We start from the raw sequence: 18,597 nt of genomic DNA on the forward strand, positions 1-18,597 counted from the left end.
CGGCCACACTGTACCAAGCAGGGATGTTATGTAGTTTCAAAATGCAATATATTAACATTTTAATGTAGAAAAATATAACGTGGGTGTCTTAAGGAGCAAAAATACAACATGTGGTTTTTATATGCTGTTTTGTTATACTGTAACTCACATTGCAAGTCATATCTCTTCGGCCTCTCATTTGGGATGCTTTTCATGAACTGGCCCCCTTGACAAACTAATTGAATAGCCCTGTCATAGAGCAAAACATACGGCAAAATGGGATTATGCAAGTTTGCCTACTCCTGGGTAGAGAAAGAGGAGTTTAAATAGTGGCTGAAATCTGTCGCTGTACATGTAATTTATTATTTCAAGGTTTGTTTCTTCAGAGCTTATCTGAGTTCTATTGCACAGTTGTAGTTAAATAAATAAATACAGCACAACCGTTTATTAGCAACTGTTTATTAAGTTAAAGGTTTGATTCTGATTAGAACTTGAGTGGTGGCCAGGTCTTCATTTTCCGAGAAGGTATTTAAAGTCTTAAAAAAGGTATTGAACTTTCCTTTAGGATTCCTGCATATACCTTGTACTTTTTATTATGACATTTTTAGTATTATCTTGGCTACAAGCAAAAATGCATAAATGTGTTTCAGTTGAGGTTAGGGCTGCACGATTAATCGAAAGAAGATCGCGATCTCAATTCAAGCCAACAGACGATCTTAAGTCAGCTTTTCTATGATTCAGCCAATTATATATTTTCAAGGTCAGGAGAAAAGCATAAAGGTGGTCGCACAAATCTTTACATTGTTTTATATACAATGCTCAGCAACACGGTCACCTCCAAATGGTGTTAAAAGAGTCACATACTTCATAAGGTATAATTCATCCAAAAATATAGTTTCTGTCTTCATTTAATGACACGAAATCATAATATGTCATAATGATGTCTACTTTACTGTATAGAACCCGCATATGCTGTGAATAACAGGTAATAAGGTTGCAAATAACGTTCAGTTTGTTGCAAACTGAACTCAAAGTGACTGCATTCATAACATGAAAGACACTCTGCAATGAAAGTGAAACCGAAAGCTCGGACATCATTTAAATGATCATATAGAATTTTACAGTTATGATTATGACAAGTATTTGATATGTTTTTTTCTATCTTCATAAACACAAAATGTTGTGCATGAAAATAAATATTTACTGGATCAGTATAACTACTGTAGCCTATAATATGTTGAATTTAATGCAGGAAGGAATCTGATGACAAATGTTTCATTTTACCAGTAAAAATGGTCTAATAATGTTGTCAATAGCTGTTTCCATCCAAAAATGTGAATGAGCTTTATGCGCAAAACTGGATTTTCGCATAAAAGACATGGAAATATCTAAAGCAGCGTTTCCATCCAACGTCAAAGCAAACAAAATTGTCACTGGAAAAAAATCCACTATCCCATCCAAACTTTAAGGATACCGGGTATCAGATTTGCACAATCTGTATGCACTCGCTCAAAAGCTTGACAGAGCCCCTGCAAGTAGCTACAGTTACTAAGCCACGATTGGTGGGTGGCGGTTTTTGGGTGTGGTAGCGAATGGTCAATATGTGCGGTAAAAGTGATTCCATCGTAGTTTATGCATCTTTATCTTTATTTATTATCTTTTCTTATCGGATAAAAGGTTTATCCTACTCGGTTATTCGCATATGTTTTTATTCGCATTTTCAAAATGTATGTGCATCATGGGGTTTCCAGCGACCGGTTTTTATAGGCATATGCAAAATGACAATTGTCAAGTATGCCTCCTAAAACATAATTAAACTTCAGAATTATAAATAATAATAATTTGGTATAATCACTTTACTGTTGATTAACAAGCAGGACAAATTTAAAGTCTGTTCAAATCCACCATTCAAAGTCTCTACACATTTATTTAGCATTTTAAACAACAGAAGGCCTACTCATACCTAATTTTATGAGTGTTGTTTTACCGTATGTTTGAGAGTTAACAATAATAACCGCGCACTCATATTACCCATTATTTTACATCTACAAAATCATGAAAAAATCCTTATTTTGATTTTAACCAAAATAAATTGTGATTCTTATTTTAGCAGAATCATGCAGCCCCAGTTGACGTTTCATTAATATGGTTTTAGTTAATGACTAATTCATTGTCTTTCCGTACTTGTTTGAAGAGAGAAGTTGGGAGATAAAGCCTTGTGATACCCACTGAAAAATTCATTATAAAGATGTTTTTTGCCACTAAGACTCATGCATTATTGCTGCTTAGGCTTAATACACCAAGTCGACGCAAGTAATTACAGATAAAACTATTAGCCAAATCTGGGAATGTTAAAAAATACTTGTTTATCAAGCAGATTTTCTGTTTTTGTGTGAACTCTTCCTATATATGAGAACTCTAGCCGTCCCTCTCCGAGGATTCTGTAAATGCTAACCACCATGTGTATTGTGGTGGAAACCCATAGTACAGTAGGTTAGAGTTTGACTCTCAAAAGACTAAAGTTGCTTATGCTGCGTTTTTGTTCATTGCACTAACCGTAGTCCTGTGGAGACTTTGAGGCTAGATAAGGTTGGGGGGGAGGTGGTAGAGCGGAGTGGCTGCAGCTGCAGTGGAGTCAACACAGCCAGAGCGAGAACAGGCCAGCTCTGTCTGCATCACTGCTCCTGCATGCATGATCGCCCAACCACCTCTATGCCAATCAGTAGCTTTTAATTGGGCAAAGGAGGGCAGAATGTCGCCTGTAGCAATCATAAAGAACTGCTCCATCATCTCCTCCCCCAGCTGCCTACACTGTCTTTCATGCGGTCGGAGTTGTGTTCTGTGGAAAGACATTTAAGCACTCTAGGGGTGCTTCAGAAATTAAAAAGCTAGCTCATGATTTTAGCCATCAAACTCTGACAACAAAAGCGCCGGTAAAAATGAGACCATACGATTAGTACATGCTGTTCCTGACTGGAACTGGATATCACATCTGTGTGAAGTCGTGCTTTTCTCTGGCTGTTACTGCAGATGGCTAGGTCTTATGACAATCACTTTTCCACCATGATTAATTTTTTTTCTCCTTTCATCCTTTTTTATACGGGTTTAAAATGAAGAACATCCTGGCCATTGGTTTCTAGCTCTGCTTAAGATGGAAAACCTATTGAAAAACCAATTTAAACCAGTCTAAGTTGGTCTTGGCAGGTTTTTTCTGGTTTTAGAGGGATTGAGCACTTCTCAGCATGTCGTTCAGCTAAACCACAGCTTGGCCAGGCTGTGAAACAAACTAGACCACTGGTTTTTTAACAGGTTTTGCTTCAAAAGCAAAATATTTCACTTGATTAATGTTGAAGGTGGACCAGCTCAGGAGACCATCTTAATCAACTAAACCTAGCTGTCTTACCTTAACCCAAATAAAACCAGCTGTCTACCCTGTTTTCAAGTCTAACATACTTTTAAGCATCTTTTTTTCTGCACAAACATTAAGCCACAAAAGACACACCCCTGGTACTGATCTATACTCTCAAAAGTAAAGGTACTAGAGCTGTCACTGGGACATTATGTTGTCAAAAGGAACACATTTGTACCTAACGCATCCATATTGATACCTCAAGGGCCCTGATATATTTTATTTGAGGGTTAAAATAAGTTTTAAAAGGCTGAGTGACAGTACACTTATCAAACACTCTAAAACACCCACACTGCAGTAGGTGGGGTTGTAAATGTGTCATTCTTGCTGCTCATGTGTGTCCCCTAAAATCAAAGAGTGTCAGAGAAGAACAGTTTCATAAACATTTGTCAAGCAGCTTTCCCCAGCCTGTCACAGCCTGTGATGTGAAGCTTCACCCTGATGTGCCACAACATTACATTTTATATTTGCCACAGACAGACACAGAGTAGTATATATGGTGTGCATACACTAATAGAAAACTATGTTTAGAACTTTTAAAGACATGGTGAGACATGTTGGCACATCTTGTTTTGTGTGACCCCCTCCAAATCTTTAAAATCTCTTTTTTAGCGATTGTACAGGTGCAGATACATCTGTACCAGCTCTGCTACTCTTCTCCCCTGTGTATTCATGTTGGTAACTTGATGTTGTTGTTCTCCTGTCTGACCTTCAAGAATTTGAGATGTGAAGCACATTGAAGAGTTCCACAACCCACCACCAATTACATCAATAGTTATGTTTCCATTCAAAGGTGAGAATTAAATTTATACGCATAACTGGTATATTGCATATAAGATATGCGAATAAAGCAGCATTTCCATCCAAGTATTCAAAGAGAACAAAATTGTCACTTCCTGATTAACTGGCACCCAAAATCAAAAGTAAAAATGGAATTTGCTGCAGTAGATGTTACGTGAATTGTTTCTTTATTTAATTTAAGTACTTGAGCCTCATAGACTATTCCGACATGCGATGAAGGCGTGAAATGCGGAGCACAGATGCTCTTGACAATTCTGGAGGTAATTCTTAATTTAATAACACTAATACTGAAATGGTTAAGAATGACCAAAACAACATTTGAGATGTTTCACAGTGTGCTCAGCCTCCTGGATTGTCCATTCACACACATTTGTCATCACATGATCTCTTTAAAAAAAATAAATAAATCACATGAATTCTTTTAATGCACATACTGGAATTTGTTCGGTAAAAGTGTTTCCACTGTATTTTTCTTATTGAAAAAAAAGTTTATTCTACTCTGTTATGTGCATATGTTTTTTTTGAGCGCATTTTTAAAATGCACATAAAAATAGGCGGTTGAAAACGTTGCTACTGTCACTGACCAACGGTAGATCAAAGGATGTTTCAGCCAAAATGAACTCCTACAAATAGTTTGCTTTGGTAAGCGGATTCAAACTGCTAAAATACTTAGTTTTGGCCAGATTTTTTAAAATTACTTCATTTCAGTTTATTCTTTGACAATATTTATTTTTTTATTTTTATGTCAAACTCCGTTGGAATGAGGAGTGGAACTTTCATTTGAAATATTTCTGTTATTATATCTTGGAGAAATTCTATATTGTTTATGTTATATTGGCCATTTGAGTACTTGGTTTTGTGTAAAAATAGATTAACTTTTTTTGCATTTGAAACCTGTGACTTAAATTTAGTTATTTAGCAGATGCTTTTGTCCAAAGCAATTTACAATTTTGTGTCTGGTGTAAATGTTCAAATGTTGTTGTTGTTGTTTTATGCGCATCTTGGCATTTCCCTCAACAGTATTTAAATGTTTTTTTTTTAATTCGCATATGCGAAATGTGCATAAAAGTGGATGGAATCGTACCTATTGTCACTAACCAACAGTAGATCAAAGGTGTTTGAGCCTAAATAAACTCCTACAAATAGTTTGCATTGGTAAATGGTTTGAAACTGCTAAAACAGACTAGGTTTTGGCCAGATTTTGTTGGAAATAATTTTTTTCAGATTATTCGTTGACATTTTTTATTTATTTATTTTTTTGAGTCAAACTCCATTGGAATTAGAATTGGAACTTTGTTTTAGCTTTATTTCATTTGAAAGGTTGTTTTTATATTTTAGAGAAATTATAAATTGTATAAATTAGATTCGTCTTTTGAGTGCGTTTGAGTAGAAACGGATATGCTTTTTTTTAGATTTGGAACCTGGGACTTTGCAGTATTTTTCTTATTTTACATTTACATTTAGGCATTTAGCAGATGCTTCTGTCCAAAGCAACTTACAATTTTGTGTCTGGTGGAAATGTTCAAATCTGGTGCCAGTGTAGGTTAATTGTCAGAGATGAAAGTGTGTTTTCTACAGCTGGTTTGTCAAACCCACTCATCCGTGTGAGGGGTTCTTAATTAAGGGATTATTTTTGGTCTCGAGTGTGTCATATGAGGAAACAATTTATTTGGCACCCTAAAAATGAATAGTTTTAATCTCAATTTGGGTATACAAAAATGTGAACAAATACCCAACCACTGTTTTAGCGCAGCGGTTGGGTTTGTCCACATTTTACATAGGTTTAGAATGCTTTAAAGTGTAGCTGCTAATACATAGTAGCAGCAAAGCAGATCAATAGGAATTAGTAAAGAGTATATAATGATTTAACCCAGATACTGTTGAATCTATAAACTAGATGCATGTTTACCCTGCATATAATAATTCTTGGCTAAAGCCTGAGCTTCAAGGACCATTTGCGATATTCATTGAAAAAAGCACTTAGCATAACACACAGACCAGGCAGACAGCAAACCTCCCCCAACTGTGCCACTGTCCTCTTTTTTTCTGGTCCACACCTTCACCCCTACCTCTTTCCTTTCATCTCTGTCCTGTTTTCCTCCTCCTCTTCAGTCGTATGTTACATAAAGTGGTCTGTAGTGGGCTTGGCACAGCAGAACTGAAGAAATACACCATGATACGACAGTCTTCATCTTGAAGAGGGAGCTCAAATAAGCCATTATGTTTTTTGAGCGTTTGTTTATAATTAGCGGACCACCTTGTTGTTGTTTATTATCTGCAATTAAACCTTTGGTTAAGTTAGCGAAGCTTGTATTAGTATATTAGAGACATTGAGCTGATTATCCTATCTGACATTTTAATCAGGTTTTTTTGGGAGGCCGAGCTGCAAATCAACTTGCCTTTTTTTGTTCAAAGCATTACGTGCCATATGGCTTTTTATTCCCTCTTCTCTTCAGCAATTAACCTTGAAGCTATCATATCAAATTGTGCTCAATTAGAGCTTCATTACAAATACAGAATATCATTTGTACAGAACAGCTTTTTATTCTTTATGATTCTGGAAAAAGGCTGATCAGACAAGAACAATTATGACTATTCAGACAACTGTTGAATGACATTTGAACAAATGGTTCCCCATTCTTAACACCAATGTGTTAGAATGTTCCGTCTTCATCTTTTCGATTCATTGAAAAAACATCCAGCCAAAAAAAGAGAAAAGAAACGAGTGAAAAAAACTTTACAGCATATTTATATACTCTCCCTCATTAGAGGGCCCAGACATATTGTGCTGCTTCGCAGTAGTGTACTGTATTTCAACAGATAATGCATTCCCTCTTTGGGTTTGAATGGTTTCTGTGTGATATTTACCCCTTTAGTTTCAGCTCCTCATTAGCATTCGAATAGTGTTTCTTCTGCATAAAGTAGCAGTTGGTTTATTCAATAATTTATTAATTGGTTAATTAATCTTGTCGAAACAGATGCTTTAGGTTGTAATCCCCCATGCCTTAGGCCTGTCTTTTAAAAAAGCAAGTCTGTCCTTGAATCTCATTTCTTCAAATCCTACTTGTCATTCTTTGTCTTCACGTAATTTGATTTTGAGCCCTGTTGTGCTCAGAATAATGGCGGTCATCAAATAATAGCCAATCCTTTGTGTCAGGAGCATTACTTCTCATCAATCCTGACCTCCCCAGATAATTTGTTTTCGTCTAATGTTTGGAGTTCTTTACCGCATGTCTTTGCAGCATCTTTTCCTAGTTGTCCTACACCACACTTTCCTCCAGGTCTCTTGGATTGACCATCATGCTACTGTTTGAGTTTGAAGTCGAGTTTGAGTTGGAATTGGAGGAGTTGTTGGAAGCGAAGGCATGTAGATAGTTCTGTGTTAGGCCGTGGCCGTACTGCTCGCTGCTACCCGTGCTGGATGTGCTGGTGGTGGAGGCACAGTGGACAAGCATGCCATGCAGTGACTGGCTACGACGTGTCCAGATGACGCTCAGCCGCTTGGCATAGCTGTAACAGGTGGTGGTGGTGATTTCCCCAACATCAAAAGAGCAGCTACGCTTGGTTTTGAGTGCCTGCCTCAAATCTGAGCCTCCTTCCTTTGCGTCATCTCCATCTTGTGGCAGTGCAAGTGAGGCCAAGACTTGACTGTCTACATCTCTGTCTTTCTCCAGAGACTTCCTTAACTTGAGTCTACCTGCTCGCTTTTGCGTTGGCGTGGGTAGTGTGTTACTTGGGGAATAGTACAGTGTTAATCTCTCACTTTCTGGTGTGAGAGGACTGAAGCATTTCTCCCTCACTGTCCCGTCGTCCCTATCTCGTGTGCCACGGTGCGGTTCAGGGCTCTGCTTAGGTTTTGGGGGGGAGCTAGGCTTTTGTTTGTCTTTTGTTCTTTGGGCCAAGAGTCCGTTTGGCAATGCCACCATCATCATACTGTTGTTTCCGTTCGTCTGGGCATAAACATCCACTCCTTTGGTTGAAAGGAACTTGCCAGGCCTGTTGGCATCTTCCCGACACTCTCCGCAGACACGATGGCGCACCATCATAGCCACGGTGAAGACCAGAAGGGTTACTACCACCACGCCTCCCACCATCACTGTCAGTGTGCCGCCCAGGAAGTGAGCGTGCAGAGAACGGCATTCTGGATAATCCTCTTTAGTGCTGAACTGGATGCAACCCAGCACCTTTGTAGTCGCCAAGGAGGAGATGCCATCATCGAAAATGGCCAAGACACACAGGCTGTAGTCTGCTCCTGATACCAAGTTCTTCAGCAGGAAGCTATTACTGGTTGGAGGCAGAATTCTGACCAAAAAAAGGGGGAAAAAGACAACATCATGAGAAAATGGACATTCTATCAAGGAAATAAGCAACTAGAAATATGTCAGACTATTTTGGTGAGCTTGGCTTATTTAGAAGCTCAGTTTTGTTGTGAAATAATAGCTTGAATCAATAACATGCAGCAAAAGGGGCATCATGAACCAAGCAAGTTAAGAAGAAGCTACAGATGTTGGAGATGTGGCAGTCTGATAACCATGAAGCATTTTTATAATAAAGCTGAGAAGGTGCTGACATGTTTTTAGCTTGAAGGACTCCTGCCCACACCAGTCTTAAAAATTTCAAAGAAACTCTGTCCGTACAGTCCATTTAAATAGACTTCATTGACTGTGTTCACTGGATTTGCTTTGGCTGCTTGGAATGTGGGTCTATAATGAAAATGCTTTGGATGGCTACACATGATTCAAGCCTTTTAATTCACTTTACTTAAAGAGGTAATTGTTACTGCAGATAGGCCTTGAACAGTTTTTAAATCTTCTTTGCTCTGGTTTCAATAAGCTATTTGCCTTCTTCCTTTTCAAATTGAAGGATATTTTGTTCCTACAGTATTTGTCGTTTTTGAGAATTAATTTTTCACTGCATCATATATTTACTTTAAATGCCTATGGTAAAAATGTGCTGTAATGTAAGTGCTAAACTGTACGGAATCACATTCAAGTAGACCTCTTTTATTGTTGAGCTCAGTATGTCATTGCATATCATTGAGATATTTACATGCTTATCTCCATTATACATTTCTAATCTTTTGGATGATTTGAATTACAAGCTTCACAGGAAGGATGTGTATTAATGCTTTGCTTGGACATTGGAAGTACTAGAATGGACATTATAAAGAGCAATTTAGGATATTTTACAGGGTGTCCGCAGGGTCTTAAGTATTAAAAGTTGAATCGATGTAGAGAAATTTAGGCCCTTAAAGTATTTAAGTCTTAAATGTTATATGAATAATGTTTTTGTTTTTAATTAGTTTCTTACATTAATATTTTGTAAATATGCAGTACTGAAAGCTAATTTTGACGGTGGTTTAAACCTGAAGTGGTTTAAAGGTCTTAATGTATGGACAGAGTCTTAAAAAGGTCTTAAGATATTGAATTTCACTCTGTGATTTGTGAATATACTCTTTTTTTAGAACTAAGCTGTGATGTTGTTACTCAAAAAATCTAATATCTTTTGTAATGTAGCCTACATTAGTGTACAAGTTACTAGGCCATCCTAAAGGAGCGTACCTCACTTTGTCCAGCCAACAAGAGAACAAGTTTTCACAGCAGTCAAAATGTTATTGAAATTTTGAAAGACATGTCGGAATTAAAGTAATTTTTGTTATGAATGTTGTTTTGAATGTTTTTGTTAGCAAAATGTTGCTAGGCAACAGATAAGCAAATTCAAAGGCACTGCAAAAAATAGCTGGCACTGAAATGCATGTGGCCAATTTGACCATTAAGGCCATTCAAGGTAAAAATACTCTTTAATAAAATGACAATGTAGAATTAAATATAGACCCATTTAGGAAAAAGTCTGGGTACTATAGTTACGCATTACAATATTTGCTGTATTTAAACAAATACATATATATATATTAAAAAAATGTATAAATTCAAAATGTCTGCCTATGTAGTCCTATTTTTAATGAAGCCTTAAAAGTTTCTCTGAATCATGTTGACCAATGGTTTTGAAAATGGCATTATCTAAATGAAAATTTCTCATTTTTCTTTTTTTTACCATTTTCACGTGATGCATGGAGAATGATTTGTTAGGATTAATATATGCTGCTATTTTAACCTAACCAAGTGGTTCTCAAACTGTGGTAGGTGTACCACTAGGAATCGCTGAGTACTAAAAGCATATATTCTTTAATAGTAATAATAATTATATTTTAACCCTTTGGTGCATACTGTAACACCGATGTGATCAACAGTGGCTGTTTCCTAAAGCGAACAATCAATAGGGGTGCTTAGAATATTTATTTTAGTGCATCGCATCATGAGATGCTAAAAATCTACCACTTTGGCACAGAGCCAGAGGAAGAGGCGTGCAGCGCTTGCGCAGCAGATACACACGTACTAGAGAAGCCTTTCTGCAGACCAGTGTTGTTCTGTTGGCATTTTAGTAACTGTAAACTCAGAAATCCCCCTCATGCTGCATCATTGGTAAAATGATTATTACAAATGTGCTAAAATCTGTGTTTGAAGTTGTTTAAAATAATGCGTGTTTTCGATATATAAAGTTATTTGTTTTGTAAAGCAGCATAGCTTTAGATTTAACGCTAGTTTATTATCTCAGATATAGGCTACATAATTTGCCATGCTTCAAGCTTGGAGCTAGAATATAATTAAAGTTAGTTTCCATGTGCGGTTAAGCAAATTCCATGGTTCCCTTTAGATATGATCTCAAATCACAGAAATGTTGCACATATTAATAGATGCATCAAATTGGTCAAGCAGTTTGTTTATGCTGGCTTTTCTGACATGTACTGTAAAGGAAGTGCAGTAAGCAGATCTAATTTAAAAAGCTGATTCCAAATCATAAACTTGAAATAGAAGTTAATGTTTAGATTTTAAAGATATACAAATATATCATGTGTACACGCAACACATACATCAAAATGTACCAAAAATGGTTTATATACAACGACATAGCCTATATTTATGAGATTCATGCAACATTTGCATGTTTTGATGCCACTATTTGTTAATACATTACATTTAAGAACAGCAGTTTTCTTTTTACTTTTTAAGAACAGGAGCATTTTAAATGAACTTTTCAAAGCACGCTTTAATTTAAACGTTGACCATTTATTTATTTACTTATTTTATATGTAAGCACAGTAGGTGTTAATGTTCAAACTATTTATAATGTTTAAAGGCTAACAGTAATATAAATATTCTTATTAGAAATTATCTGCCTCATTTTTTTTTTAACAGTGCAAGCTGTAGCTGTTTAATTAGGAATACTATGCTACTGTATTTCAATACTATTTCAATTATGTTGTACTTGGAGAGACAATTTTTTTCTGAGGTGGTACTTGTTGAAACAAGTTTAAGAACAGCTGACCTAACCTGAACCGTTTCCTCATCTTTGTAGTAAAGATATTTTATATTAGGATTTGTGGGACTATGTTAATTACCATATAGTACATATAGTACTGATGTTGTTGCTGGGTTTGGACTATTCTTAAAGTCCTTTTATATCATTGCAATTGCTGGGAAGCTGTGTTGTTTGGTCTTAAATGTTGTCAATAGATTCACTTGTACTGAATGTGCATCAGCCCTTGAATGTACGAAAATATCTTGGAAAAAGTGCATCTCTTTAGTTTAACGATTCACTCTGGGTGGCCAGTCAATATGCATTAATGTCTGTTTTCTTGCCTATAAAACTGCATGCTGTGTTTACTCTTATAGATTCCTGTGTGTTGATGGGAATATCTGTAGTAACAGGACCATTATGAAGATGCCTCCCACTCATCCACTTCTTTGCCTGCTATATCACTCAGCAACTGCTGCTACTTCTGCTTCTCACCCCCCTCTCTTCAGCCCATCCTCTTTTATCTATATATATATTTCTCTCCTTGTCACCAAAACATGCCCCTCACCTTCACCATACATTATTAATTTAAATCCCTGGAAATTCCACTGCTCTTTCCTTTTGTTAAGTCACCCAAGACATGTCTTTATACTATGCCAAAATAGATTCTTGTGCGCATGTGATGTGAATGTTGCATATTGCATTAAAGACTCCTTTCAGAGTTAAAGGTGTATAGCTGAAAAGCTTTAGGAAGGTTGCCTAGGGATGATGAAGAGAGTGATGAGAGGAGAGAGTGGGAAAAAACAAACAAATTTGCAAAATGAAGGCTACCATGGAGGATTTTTTTTTCTTCATGTGTGAAGTAGGATATTTAAATTCAAGCTGTGTTGTTTGTGCATCTGAATATTGCTTCACAGTATGCAAAATGCAAAACATCTGTATCCATCAGTAGTACAACAATAATGTGCATCTGCTGGGATTGAATCGTGTAAAGAGTGGACTCTTAACTATTGCATTGGAGAACAGAAGCTGTAAAGCCATCAGATTTAATGGAAAAGGAATAAACATTGTGCCAAGTGACTTATTTTAAGGTACTTTTGGTACCAAGAAAGATTCAAACAGGGGTGTAGGGGTTTTGGAGGCAGACCCTTTAGAAACAGGTGATTAATAATTATATTAACGTAAACTTTTGGATCTCATTCAGCATTCTCCCTCACTTTTAAAATGTCCGCTACGCCCCTGGATTTAAATCCTACTTGTTTTGTTTTCTTGATCATTGCCAGTATGTCACAGGACAAAGTATTCATACTACAAACCATAATGCCAGAAGTACATCAATGGTGAGTTTTTCACTGGATGTTTAACACATAGAATTGGACACTCTACAATAACCATGACTCCTACCACCTGTCTTGGAAGAGTCAGCACCATTCCCTTGTGAACTGTCCCTTCTCTCTATCCCCCTTCTCCTTCCATTTAGATCCATTTCACTCTTCCTGATTCATTGTGACACCATCTTCAAATGTGTAGGTTTTGCCCTTTTAAAGGGTCCATCCTTTTTCCCCTAGAGTCAGCAGGTCCTCTCACTCCACTGCTTTGCTTTCTTTACCCATCCCTGGCTATAAATAGCTGCCTGTATCTCTTTTAGCCTCATGGCTCAACTTGAATCTTCTGTCTGCTTTGGGGCTATGTTTGTTTCCTTTGGCTTTATCCTTTCATCAATATCTGAAGCCTGTAATCCATGAACATGAGCACCAAGGATGCTTACATGCGTTCACTTGAAACATATGAAAAAACAACCACTGTATCAGAATCAAAACACTTTTTTTAAAATGCTGCCACAATACAAGTCTTGCTCCAAGATCAAGAAATGAGATATCCTTACCTGTAAACAAGTGCGTCGTCTGCTGTGCTATTGTACTGGATCTGATACATCCACACCAAGAAAGGCATTGAAGATCGACCCATTTTCCAGCGTATCTGAGCGGAGTTGGATGTCACGCCTAGAGCTCCTACCAGGGTTTCTGTTCCTCCATTACTGCTCCCACTTCCTCTTTCTCCAGTATCTGTTTTGCCTCCTGTGACATTCCGTACAGTCACAACACCGTTCCCTGTCCCTTCAACACCGCCTCGTCCACTGCTGATATCAGAGGATCCAGGGTCTCTGTGATTGATAAGGGATATTGTACCATTCCCTCTGTGGGGAAGAGGGATGATCTTTAAATCTACCAGAGCTGTAGATTCTCCTGCAGCATTAATTGCAATGCAAGTGTAAGTGCCGTCGTCTCTGGCACGGGTCACCAAAAAATCCAGTGTGCCATTGTAGTATGAGCGAATGCGACTGGAGTTGGCCACAATACGATCATCTGGTGACACCCAGTGAATGACTGGCTCAGGGTCACCAATGGCTCTACATTTAAGTGTGGCTCTCTGGCCCTCCAACACCCACAGCTTGTTGGTGTTACGAGTGATCAGTGGAGGCTCACACGTGAACTCTTCCTCTGGGATGGACCAGAAATAGCGCCCTGCCAGATGAGCGGGTGTGGCACATGTCTCCATGTCGTCCTCACGAATTAAACGTCGAAGCCACAGCAGCTCACAGTTGCAATGCAAGGGATTTCCACCAAAGTTAAGGCTGGTAATGGAATTGTATGGTGTAGGGCTCACAACCCCAATCTGGGATCTGGAAAACAGAGGATCAGGGGGAAGAGTCTGCAATCTGTTTGAAGTCATATCCAACCGAGACAGTTTGTAGAGCTCACCAAAAGAACCCTCCGCAATCTGGTCTATTAAATTATGATCTAGATTTAATGTGTGCAGGCTTGCCATGTTCTGAATAGATTCCCAAGGAACTCTGCGAAGGTTGTTGTAGGACAGGTCCAGATCCTCCAGAGTCAGTAAGAAGTCATCAAAAGCATCTGCTGAAACATCTGTGAGCTGGTTGTTGTTTATGATGAGATGCTGAAGGTTAACAAGACCTGTCAGATCTTGAGGTCCCACTACTGTGAGACGATTGGTGTCAAGGTGAAGTGAACGCAGACTCTCTAGATCGGCGAAGGCCAGCGGTTTAAGAGCATGGATGGTATTCCGTGACAACGTCAGGTCAACTAGTCCTGTCATATTGGCAAAGTCAGCACCTCCCACTTCAAGGATGTAGTTGTCAGCAAGACGGAGCTCCACAGTTCGGCGATCAATGTTCGGTGGTACAAAGAGAAGACCTTTATTCACACAAAGAGTGCTCAGAGACTCTGATAAGTTCCGACACACGCAGTGAAAAGGACAGATGGACACCATTCCCCACGTCTCCCCTGCCATGACACCTTGTCCACTCTGCAGCAGTACAGAGCCTAGGAGACCCAGCCAGAATATTGTTGATTGTGACATGGGGCATGGGCAAACGCGTATTGTGCTGACAGGGATTGATAAAGCAGGACATCTTCTTGACTTGTCCGATTTCTGGTTGTCATGTTCTTGCAACAGATAGATTCCTCTAGATGGACTTCCTGGTTCTGTGCGTAGCATGGTAACCAGGTTGTCCACAGACCTGTGTGAAAAAAAAAGCTAATATTAGTTTCTCAGAACGCACAACTTCAAATGGATGAATTTAAGCACACTCTGTCTGCCTCACTCCTGACACAGCTTTTCCATTCCAGTCCCCTGCACAAATGTGGTTATCCATTAATTTCCACTGAGATTTGGTGTTATGCCTAGTCACTCATCCAGTATAAGCTTGCTTCAGCTAACATTGTGTCAAAGAGAAGCTAATCGTCAGCCAATTTAGCAATGTCCACTGTGTCAGATTAATGATGTACCTGAAATCCTCTGCCAGTTGTTTTGATTTCAAAGCGTTTATCATGTGATTTATCATGTGTTCAGCAACAACCCTAAACTTTTCCCTTGGTTTGTGAGCGAAAGAGAGACTCGATTTGGCTGCCAGGGACAAGCCCCAGGATGATCAGTCACATTCTAAGTGATGAATGCCTTGGCTGTCTTCTCATCGCAGATGTGAGATTATGTGGCTGTTGTTGTGGCCGTGTGTGCAGACAAAGTGTATCTATTTACCCAAGTCTTATGTCCTTCTGTTTGTTCTCCTCTCTGCTGCTCCCTGCTCTCCTACAGGGGTCTGATTACTCCATTAACCTGATACATAACTGTCTGTGTGTGTCTGCTCTGCTGCACACACAGACAGAAACATTCCAACCAGCCAGTGCAAGGACAGTAGGGACCAACACAAGCTTTAATGAGCGTGTAAGTGATGTTTAATTTCTTCACAGGAACAAACCCCTGTAATAATTAATGCACAATTCTCCCTGAACATTTGAAAATGCTTGACTTGCTTTAATTAGTCTATTAGTTGCAGTCAACATACGAGTTCTGCTTTAATGGTCGTGGTCCTTGTGTTGGTTGTTTATTATTTTGGCCTGTTCATTTCAGTCTTGCATCATGGTACGATTGTCATACTCGCAAAGCAGTTTTTAAAACAGGAGTGTGTGTGTGAAAGTGAAAGAGAGCGAGAGATGAGGAGATAAGATGGGGTAGCATGGGGAGTACTGTTCTATCCTATAAATAACCACATTCCTTTGGCTCAAAGCTGTATTTGTGCAAATTTGCTATAAAGAATGAATACCCAGTGGAACTGATATTCATTGTGCTGAATCCGGATTTACACACTGTAAATATCCTGCAAACCATTTGCAAACCTCAAGAGCTTCTACCTGTCAGCGGTAGGTTAGCTTTTGCATGGAGGTAAAATAGAAAACTGGGAAAAAATGCTGTGGCTTTACTTACCTGCTGTGTCTGTTTCATCAAGATTTAAAATGGTTTCCAATCCTTTCAGTTTTTTTATAGATGAACTGTCCAGCTAGTCCCATCATTGCTTTAGGTGAAAATCCAGAGTGAGTCACTGTGGAATTGTTTAGGTGTGCTGAAGGTCCTCATGGTTAATGACTTAAAATCATGGTGATGTGAATTTGATCTGAGGTTAAATGGATGAATAACTGACAGTCACATCAGGACTGCCTTGCCATTTTATTCTTCGCAATGAGTCACTGCCCCGTTTCCATAATCCTCAGTGAACCTAAACGGAAGTGGATGTGTCTGGATTGTCTTTTCTTGAATTTCATGGTGTTCTTTGTTCCAGGAAACATTAAAAATCTAGTTCGCTTTATAGAAATTTCAAATTCAGCATCAAGGGAAATCTCTCTTTTAATCGAAGTCTTCTTTTATTTGTAAATGTGCTTCCAGTAGCAAGTGCCATCCAGTCCATATCATCTCAGAGTGAACTGTCAAAAGAAAAGAAAATAGTCTTAATACACCAATATTAGCTCACATCCTTTTCCATTAAGAGTCTTTTTTGTTTGTGTGTTTCTGCATAGAATTTTAGCTGAGATACCACATCTTGAAGTGGAAAACATGTTGTGTATCATCCATTTCTATTTGCTGATGTTGGCGTCTTATACTATTGAGGATCCTAAATTAATTGATTCTTCCTGTAAACTGACGCATTAAAGCAAATAATCCAATTAGACCTGCTTTCAAGCAGACCCTGTGGGTCTTAGTGAGCCAAATCTGTGTGCATGTTTGTGTCTAGATGGACTTGAGGTTTTACTCTCATTTTCACTGCATGATTCTTTCCTGTTTAGTCTCTAATCCACCCTGAACTCTTGTAGTCTTTCTACTTTTACATAAATGTCTCCCTAAACGTCTCTTTACCTAAGCCTTTCCTAAATGCGTATAGCATTAAGACAAACACACTAACCTTTTTATTTTCAAATTCCTGTTCCATGCTCATCCAAGAGTACTGCTGCCCTCTCCAGGGGGTCTCTTTTTCTCTACATCCTCTCAGGTTCCTCCAAGAGGGATCCTGGGTAGCACCCTCAGCCCTCGTCTGTCGTCCCACAGCTTCTTTTGTTTTTACTTTCGCAAATGGTCCCACAAAACCCTACCCTCAAAGTATGAAAGCATCATCTAGAGCCACGAAGAACCTGGATGTAAGCTTGCAGTCAAGTCCCGGCTGATGTCCCTTATTGCAATCAATGAATGCCTTGTTTTTTTCTTTTTCGCTCCTGCTTTGTATTCCCGAACGGCACGAGCCTGTGATTTGTTGGTTTTGATGCAGGGAGCAAGTCGATGTGAGTGCGAGCATTTGCGACTGCAATGTGTCTGCTACAGCAAGGGCAGAGTGAGCGAGCGGGAGGGAGGGAAGAGAGAATGGAAGAGAGAGAGGGAGAGACACGGAGAAAGAGAGGGAGGGAGGGAGAGTGGCAGATCCTAAAGCAGTCTTGGCTCTCAGTATGAGGGAGAAACAAAATGCAAGGGTAAAAATGGCAGATTGGGAATGCATTGGATGTCTAGGGTGTGGGATTGGACGTGGAGAGGAATCGCCTAAAGCTCTGTCTTTCTGACAGTACATTTTTAACAGCAGGGCGTTATTGGCAACCTAAGAACTTTTGTCACAAATGCTCCCACAGCGTCGATTTTTCACCTTCTGTAAATGCCAGCTCATTATATGGCAAATGGATGCTGAAAGAGCCGCTGATTGGAGGACTGTTTTTAGAGATGCATGGTGTGTTCGAGGTGGAGATTCTGATGCCCTTGGCAGAATTTAACATGGGTCCACCTTCTCCAAATCACCTGACCATATGGCCATATTTAAAGTGTTATTTTTATTGTATCATATGCATGGTTTTTACTTATAATCGATGATAAAATTTGGGCTGTGCGATTTGGCAAAAATGCAATCTGGTAATTATTGTCCATATTAAACTATGGTGATATATATTATCAGTTGTCAATGCTTCCAGATTTAAAAGAGTATCCCAACAATGACTGAAGCCACAAAAGTTAGAGAGTGCATTAAATGGCATAACATTTTCAGCTGATAAATTTTCGGTGGGCGAAAATTCGGTACATCTCTAATATCAACATACTTTTAGGTTCCCATTGTTGCAAATTTCAGCTGTGAAATGGGCTCTTAGATCAATATAGAGTGTAAATTCCAGAGCTTATCATTGTTATTCACATAAATTTTACAGCGATTCAATATGATATTG

At 38.6% G+C, this 18,597-nt stretch overlaps 2 protein-coding genes and 1 long non-coding RNA gene across 3 annotated transcripts in view; 2 read left to right on the top strand and 1 right to left on the bottom strand.

Annotated features, from left to right (window-relative positions):
- The window catches only part of pcxa (pyruvate carboxylase a), a 224,914-nt gene that overhangs the window by 161,577 nt on the left and 44,740 nt on the right, over positions 1-18,597 (top strand).
- Positions 21-7,252, top strand: LOC147831935 (uncharacterized). The gene is made up of 3 exons (XR_015520470.1): positions 21-5,897; positions 5,943-6,426; positions 6,525-7,252. It is a non-coding gene; the product is annotated as an uncharacterized LOC147831935 (long non-coding RNA).
- lrfn4a (leucine rich repeat and fibronectin type III domain containing 4a) lies at positions 6,714-17,700 on the bottom strand. Its single transcript, XM_087301421.1, has 4 exons — positions 17,304-17,700; positions 16,334-16,827; positions 13,431-15,089; positions 6,714-8,491 (listed from the first exon to the last, which is right to left on the bottom strand). Exons 3-4 carry the CDS (start codon positions 15,065-15,067, stop codon positions 7,450-7,452), a joined length of 2,679 nt encoding a protein of 892 aa, XP_087157547.1. The 5' UTR covers positions 15,068-15,089; positions 16,334-16,827; positions 17,304-17,700; the 3' UTR covers positions 6,714-7,449.

This window comes from Danio rerio, chromosome 21 (assembly GCF_052040795.2).
Source record: "Danio rerio strain M-AB ecotype USA chromosome 21, GRCz13ab, whole genome shotgun sequence".
Classification (NCBI taxonomy): Eukaryota; Metazoa; Chordata; class Actinopteri; order Cypriniformes; family Danionidae; genus Danio; species Danio rerio.

Excerpts from the sequence above, each read along its gene's own strand:
- lrfn4a (XM_087301421.1), bottom strand. The coding sequence starts at position 15,067 with ATGCTACGCACAGAACCAGGAAGTCCATCTAGAGGAATCTATCTGTTG. Across the intron at positions 8,492-13,430 it reads GACGACGCACTTGTTTACAG|AATTCTGCCTCCAACCAGTA; the intron begins GTAAGGATATCT and ends TTTTTTGGTCAG.